Consider the following 8362-nt stretch of genomic DNA (forward strand, 5'->3'; position numbering starts at 1 on the left):
GTCCCTCATCAACTACCTAGATTGCGTTACATGGTTAGGTTTATGGTCCCTCATCAGCTAACTAAATAATGTCGTCATGTTCACCACTAAATACTATGTCATTAATGAATTCAACATACTCAAGCCACAAATTGTTCGTGTGGCTGGTAACGTTGATTTGATGTTTATGCAAATCAAGCTTGCCAATATTCTCATCCTAACCGATCAATGCCATTTTGGTTCAACCGATTTAATAGTTAGAGATGTCATTTTTGCATTTATCACTAGTAATTCTATTATTTGCATCAAGATAACCAATTTACACACGTATATTAGGGATGAGTATGAACACCATTTAACTAGATGATAATAGAAAAACCGAACCGAAAAGTGGAAGAACACAAATAACTGATTGTTCAATTTTAAACTTTTTTTTATAATCCTATGTTTAATCTGGTTTTGGGTTACAGAGATCTACAATTCAAAAAGACAGAAGTTTTTTTTTACACCGTTAAGATTTTATAAAACCCCCCAACTAATAAGGAGCTAAAGCGGACAACAAGCCAACATGACATCACCAATAACACATTTTTAACCAATTTATGGAACGTGTTATAGCTTTATCATATGTACTAGAATATTGAAAATTTAACTATATCATCTAAAATATAATCACGCTTATTCAACCTCGAAGAAAATTTTTTTTCATTCTCATTCCTTCAATCATCCAACAAGTTACCATGATAACAACTTCAACAATTTGCCTTTTTTTTTTCTTTACCAAAACTCGAGACATCCGATAAGATTGTTTGGCTTAAATATCTAGCCACACCTAATCAAATCTCATTGCCACCTCGCATTCTTAAAAAAAAGGAATAAAAAAGGATGATCCATAGCCTCCAGATGTATCGAATAACAAGAGCACAACATGAAAGAAACGTCTACACCCCGATTTAGTAAGCTATTTTGAAGTAAAGACAAAACGAAGTAACTCAGTCTGATTGATCCAATATATTGAAGTAAAGAATTCGAAATGAATATCTTGCTTTTATCTTAAATTTGGCAACCAAAGTAGTGACTATGTTCCGATTCTTTTATATTTTTCGAATTGCAAAAATTCATACCGTATGTTAGAATTTTCAAATCTTTTTTTTTTCTATTAAAACCCAAATATGCATTAAAATAGTTGCGTATCTATAAAATTTGGGTATGACTTAGGAGGACGAATATGCAACAACATATTAGTTAAAAACGATAAATAATATGAAACAATTAATTACGTTATGAAAGCTATCTATTATCTTCATAGAAAACACAAACAATAAAACAAAATTATAACTTTACCTATTAAAAGAATGCATATTGTATAACTTAACACTGAATTGTAATTGATATTCAATTACACGCAAATGTGTTACGGATTTGATTACTAATAGAGCATAAAAAATGGTCTATTATGGAGAGCGAACTTTAGAGTTATAAAAAAAGCCTATACAAAACAAGCTTATCAATCATCTCTATATAAAAGTTATAGTTGTAGATATAAAATTTCCTTTTATATATACGCTTTTTAAGAGAATTTCACGATAACAGTCCCTTAGCGACGATTGAGGTACGACTACCCTTTGGGCCAATCCTATTCACACGGTCTAGACAACTCAAGCTGAAGGGCTAGATCCACCCTTATTAAAACATACCTAATTAAGACAAAATGAAGTCGTCCGGTGGACCAAACTATTATGTATGTATAATCGATAGTCAAAACCAACATCAAAAAACCAAATCATTTTCATATAGTTATTACTAATATACTATCGAATATTATAAACCGAACCAAACCAAACCAAACCAAACCGAAATTCAAGTATACTCTTGTTATCCTCACATAGATATTTCCATAAATAAATCCCTTTATTCAAATTTCAAACAGTTCACAAAATATCATATTTAAGATAAGAAGCCAATGGCAAAACCGTAAAAAAGTAGTGGTTAGAAGAAGAAAATAATAAATAAATAAATAAATAAATAAATAAATAAATAATAAGCGTTTTAATTTGTTTCGTTGGCAAGAAGAAACCAAGTCTTAAATATTTATAGGTCTCGACCGACTCATCGATCACAATTATTATTGTTATTATTATTATTATTACTTCTTCATTCATCCCCAATTTTCAAACCACCATCCAATTACAGGTCCAATTCATCTCCTTATACCTTTAATTTCATCGTTATTGATTCAATTTTCATAGTCTCGTGACATTAATTCGATAACGAGATCGATGTGATTCTGTTTACGTTTTGTTTGTATCTGTTCGTATTGAAATTGAGATCGATGTAATTATCGGTTGTTGATGTTTGGTATATAGATTAGATTGTTTTGAATTCAGTTTCGTGATAATTAGGGTTTCGTTTGATTTGGTTTAATTTTGTTTAATTGGTAGGCTATTATTCTGATTTTGAGATGTATTTGTGATTGATGTGAAGTATATGTACGATCTGTATGATGTTGATGAGTATATAGGGTTTTATCTTTGTATCTAATTACGTATCTGCTGCTGTATTGGTTTTGTTCTGGCTGTTTGATTGATTCAGTTTTTTTTGGGTTTTTTGTGTTAGAAGATTGAAATTGAATTGTGATGTATAATTTGAATCATATAGGTGGATAAATTTTGAAACTTTATGATTTTTATATCTTTGTTAAGGGTTTGTTAAAATTTTGAAGCGTTTAAAACCGGCGAATTCGTATAATATCTCTGTTTGAGGGTTCATTAAAATTTTGAAGCATTTAAAACCGATGAAATTCTATATTTAGGGTAATTAGATGAATTTTTTAATCGTTCCCGTCTTTTTCTGACGCAAATTGCTTCAATGCGCTTATCAAACATGTCAATCTTTAAATATCAATTGTGTAATTTGTAAAAGTTTCTTTCTTTTCCGTTATTTGAGTTATTTTTTGTGTAAAAGTTTCTGTTCGATACACGATCGATAGAACCTAATATGTGTACTTGTTAATATGGTAATGAGCAAGTTTGCAACTTTTCATATCTGCTCATGACTAGTTAAATATGTGTAGTACGTGATGGGATATAGAGAGCGAGTCTGATGCTCTGATGTATGCAAAGTGTAAATAAAAGCAATTTGTTTTCGAACTGTTGGAAATCAGGCCGTGAATGTTATGTACTTCTATTAATAATTAGACAACTAGATAAACCTAATACATCAAATACAAGTTTAGCTAATTAGAACCAAAACAAACTTTATCTTCAGCCTCTTGGTTTACCCATAGTTGATAAAGTTTGGTTTGGGCTAATTAGTTATAATTATCAAGTTGTTTGATTTGTATTTGAATATAATTGGGTTGGGTTTGTCTAGCTGTTTGATTAATTGTTTAAGAGGTACGTAAGATTAAGGGCATGATATCCAACATTTTATCACAATTTATAATAATTTAAATTTCGCATATATCATACTCGTTACCAATATTGCGCACCAAGAACTACACATATTTAACTAGCCGTGAACAGATATGGAAATCTTTTTAAAATTTGCTGTTTACCGTACTTTAAACATGCAGGTATTAACTTACTGTATTTTATTTTGAAAAATTTTACCTTGATTAATTTGTATCAGTTGCTGATTAAGTATATACTTGATTGATATATGCTTGTACTTGGTTTAATATGATCTGACCTTCCTTTCTAATTAAAGATTGATAAAGGGATTATGGTGGCTCGTTTTTAAAGACTTTTGTATCTATTCTTGATGGAACCTTTCTCTCAAGATATTATTACCTTTTTTTCTCTCCTCTTTGGCTTTGCACTCTATCCACTTATGTGTGTGTATATCAATTCACTGTATACACATGCATATATGTAAACACACACACACACATGGAAAGAGTTTGCGCGCTTCACTGTTTTTTATTATTATTTTTGTACATATACACGCACTGCGCCAAAGCTTGCACACGCGCACACAGGCACAAACACACACATTCCTTATTTGCTCTCCATTAATTTCGCGATCCATATCTTCATTCAACTGCTGCATCATACTACTTGCTACCGTTCATCTAATCACCAAATGATCTCCAACAAGAAGAATTTTTTTTTTCTGATTTTGGTACAATGTTTTGAGAAGTATCTTCGTCATGAATAAATGGCTAGACCATGATGATTTTCTTTTTCTTTCTGTCTGCAAATTGTGTTTTTCGTTCTCTAAATTACTCTCTGAGATAAATCACCACATGATCTTCACACTACGTTGTTATGTCTAATCCATAGTTACAATCTTTTATTTTTTGTTTTCTGAGTGTTGTTATGTCTAATCCATAGTTACAATCTTTTATTTTTTGTTTTCTGAGTGTTGTACGAATGTATGATCAATGTGTTATTTTATCCAAATCTGATTGCTTTTTGGTTGTTCCATTTTGAAGTCATTAAGCTATCATAATTTGTAAGATAAGCATTTTATTATTTGTTATTCTTTTTTATTTTTAAAACGCAATCCAAACACCTCTCAAATAGGCTGTTAACATGGTAAAAAGATCCATGATAATTATTTTTAGTTTTATGCTAACTTAATATTGTACATAAAAAATTGACAGATGGAATCTACCAAAGAGACCGCGGCTCCCGAAGGCCCCATCCTATGCATCAACAACTGCGGTTTTTTTGGGAGTGCAGCCACCATGAACATGTGCTCCAAATGCCACCGAGAGATGATACTCAAACAAGAAAACGCCAAACTTGCAGCTTCATCTATTGATGACATCATCAACGGCAGTGGTTCAGGTAAGGATGAGGTGGCTGCAGAGGTCATCAAACCCGCCGCTACTCAATCAGCAGCGCCAGTGGAGTTGAATGTGGTCCCAGCTCAAGCATGTTCTGCTGACTCATCATCCCAAGTTCCTGAGGTGAAGGTGGGCCCCAGCAGATGCTCCACCTGCCGCAAACGGGTTGGTTTAACAGGCTTCAACTGCAAATGTGGTAATCTTTTCTGCTCTGCTCATCGTTACTCTGACAAACATGAGTGCCCGTTCGACTACAGAGGTGCGGGTCGTGATGCAATTGCGAAGGCGAACCCGGTGGTGAAAGCTGAAAAGCTTGATAAGATATGATGAAGGGGTCTGGTCAAAGGTAGTGAAAGTATGAAAATGGTTACTACTATTACTCAAAAAAGGTTTTTATATCATCTGCTTTGTGAAGTTGCCAATTTAGGTGTCCTGTCTGTTTGGAAATCCGAATTAGAAATGAAGACGGGGCACTTTGCTCGTGTTATGGACATACTTATTCTACTTGCTGATTGGTAGGGTTGGTTTGGTTTGATTTGGTTCGGTTGCGTTGTCGTTGTGTTTGTTTGTTTGTCTTAAAAGTGTATTGCATGCATGGATGGATCTTGCTGTGTTAAATCTGTAATTTGTTCGCACTATTAGTCTCATTATCTTAGATATATCTAATGGTAGTAAACTGAAATTTAACATTTAAAATCACGTTAAAAGTTACCATAATATTTGTTTTAGAACCTCATTTGCCTCATGCCACTTTAGTTTCTGAGGGGTGTAAGGGGCAATAATATCCATGGAAAAATGACTTATTTAGAAATGATTTTAATAGGGATAGTTAAGATATTCTGATAAAAGAGTTTCCTAAGGAGGTAAGATGCATTAGAGGTACATTTACTTGGTACATGAGATTATGTTTTACGTACGGGATATCAAATGGGACTAGAAATGAAAAATGGGTAGGTGAACAAAGGTCGAAGGATTTATATAAAAGTAGCCAAGTTGTATTGTTAATAGAATCTCTTAGGCTGTCCTGAGCACCGTTAGGGTTGACGTCGGTAGCTTCGGTTTGCACCTCCTGGACACCCTAATACATTGATAGATTCATTCGTGTAACAATATGGTTTCACAATACGTATGATGCATTGAAGAAGAGGAACATTCCAGTGTTATTTGCTTCGTGTGGGTTCGCCCAAACTATGCGGAGTGTAATTGCTCAATGATGTAAGTTATCTTCGTTATTTATCTTCAATTTTGCAGATGCTATGGATGTTCACAAGTTCTCCTCTCCCGAAGGAGAAAGCAAAGATTCTCCATGCTATTTGTTTAACCTCGACTTGGTGTTTGTGGAGAAAAAGAAACGAGTTGGACCATTCCGGGGTACCGTCAAGTGTCAACCTTGTTGGAAGAAATAAAAATGTTGGGCTATCTTTGGATAAAAAAGAGAGCAAAGAAATGCGGGCTTCATCAGAAGGTTGATCTAGATTTTGCGTGTAAATATTGTAATGTGGGGTTGGCTATGGTGGTTGTTTGGTTTCATATCGTTTGGTTTGTATTTGGTGCCTAGCGGCTTGCTAGCGTTTTCTATTATTTTTGTTGGTCGTTCAAAAAAAGGATAAAAGACTACACTTTTTCATTGGTCTATATCTCTTCATACACACCTTACACCTTCCGTACCTGTGTACCATTTTACAAAGCGAAAGTAAGTGACTAAGTTCTCTTGTTTGGTTATCAAATGCCTCATGTGCTTGGTTCTAGTCTATGAAAGATTAAACGGTCTTAACGTTTAGTTCCATTTCATGAAATAGACCTGGTCCATTAATAGCATGCAAATTAATGAATGATTAAACATAAAATACTTGGTCCTTTTCATTCTAATCTATGAAAGATTAGACACAAAAAAAATTATCTACTTTTCATCTTTGCAATTCTTGGTTTGATACATCGATAAAGAGTGATTTGTTAAATATTTATTACGATTCCATGAGATCTAGTTTCATTCAAGTAAATGATTTTAGCCATCCAAAAGGATCTTCCCATCATTCAAATATAATTTTGATTACGTTAGTAAATGATTAATGAGGATTCAGAAAATCCCTAAAACAAGGGAAAAATTCATTTGGTTATCAACTTTTCTTCATTTTGCTTTTGTTTCCTCGTATTTATAAATGTTTTTACTTACTCGTATTTGGTTTCGCTTCTTGTCGAAGTTTTTCTTTTAAATAAAATCTCCGCTGTTAATTCTTTTCTTTTTAAAAAGATTTCGAATTGTATTATGCTAGTATTCAATACAACCCATTTCGACTAGAACCTGTTTGGCCCTGTTTGACAACACGATCCAACAGTCCAACCTGCCCATTTTAAACAATTAGTCGTATATAATAACTAGCGGGTTGTATATATAATCCTTAACAAAATCATCAAGCATCTCGAAAATTATGTGACATTTAAATAGAGTTTTTTTTTCACTGCCACAAATATATGTATCATAGGACATTGTGAATCCCCATTTTTCATAGAAAAAAAGAAAGAAAATAACCATGGTAAAGTTGTAATTTGCTGAAAACTAATTAGTATCAGCATCCAAATGCTTATAATCAACACCCAAGTAAGAGCGCATTTTACAATAGAATGATATATGATACTCATTCCATTGAGTAAGCGTGGTCTGAATAAGTAACCACGGTGAGCAAATAACAAGACGTAAGATCTTCAAAATCTCTTCTTTTGAGAGTGCAAAAGGCCTCGTCGTTGCTGCTAAGCTTCACCTTGCGCTTAAACACAGAATTCTGTAGCCAAACCAAATAATAAATTAATTAGGCTTTAACATGTTGATCATGACGTTGATATATAATATTGTCCTTACATGCTTGTTCGACGAGATCTTCTCACCCACTTCAAATACGGCGTGTCTCCACTCATGTATCCATGCGGAAATGGTGTTCTGTGCTTCCCGTTTTCACCAAAAACACAATATTAGTCAATAGAAAACGAACATGAGCACACATATACTATAATAGAACAAGTACCAACGAGTAAAAAAAAGCACAACATAATATAGTGTTTGTTCTTATTCATCTTGCGATTGCAAGTGCGACTGGAATTGGGATTATTGAGTATGCCCGTCATGCTACGATGCTAAATCCCAAGAACCAAGATGAGGATTTTAAGGTGTGTTTGGGATTCCTTATTTAAGTTGAAAAGACCTTTTTTGTGATAACTTGAAAAGGACTTAGAGACTTTTTAAGGAGTTTTAAAAAAAAAATTTGGATTAACTTATAAGTCAATATGTTAGTTTTTTAGGGTTTGTGATCGATTAATATAGATGATGATGGGTAATTGGGCTGGGTTGGGTTTTAACATTTAACAAGTTTTTGTACCCGCGCGTTGCGGCGCGCGGGCATGCTAGCGAGTTAAACTAATGGTGGACATACGCTTTGTCTTATAGTTCGTGACACATGATTCAAATATATAACAAAACTACACAATTATAATCGTTTGATATCATTAAAATAGACTATTTACAAAAGTTTTGACACCAAACACATCTAGTGAATATCAGAAGTAAGAAAATTTTATATGTTTATAACTTTTGAAAAG

The 8362-nt window shown here is 33.3% G+C and overlaps 1 protein-coding gene across 2 annotated transcripts; it reads left to right on the top strand.

Moving 5' to 3' along the window:
• The first annotated feature begins 2166 nt into the window (after positions 1 to 2166).
• On the top strand, positions 2167 to 5409 carry LOC143533622 (zinc finger A20 and AN1 domain-containing stress-associated protein 4-like). 2 transcript variants are annotated; one of them, XM_077028339.1, is made up of 2 exons: positions 2167 to 2172; positions 4586 to 5409. In XM_077028339.1, the coding sequence occupies exon 2, from the start codon at positions 4586 to 4588 to the stop codon at positions 5096 to 5098; it is 513 nt and encodes a 170-aa protein (XP_076884454.1). In that variant the 5' UTR covers positions 2167 to 2172; the 3' UTR covers positions 5099 to 5409. The 2 variants fall into 2 exon arrangements, with proteins under 2 accessions (XP_076884454.1, XP_076884453.1); XM_077028338.1 differs by lacking the exon at positions 2167 to 2172 and adding an exon at positions 4472 to 4517.
• Positions 5410 to 8362: the final 2953 nt, after the last annotated feature.

The sequence above is a fragment of the Bidens hawaiensis genome, unplaced genomic scaffold, assembly GCF_021521415.1.
Source record: "Bidens hawaiensis isolate Kalapana, Puna unplaced genomic scaffold, B.hawaiensis_p1.1 tig00009824_1, whole genome shotgun sequence".
NCBI lineage: Eukaryota > Viridiplantae > Streptophyta > Magnoliopsida > Asterales > Asteraceae > Bidens > Bidens hawaiensis.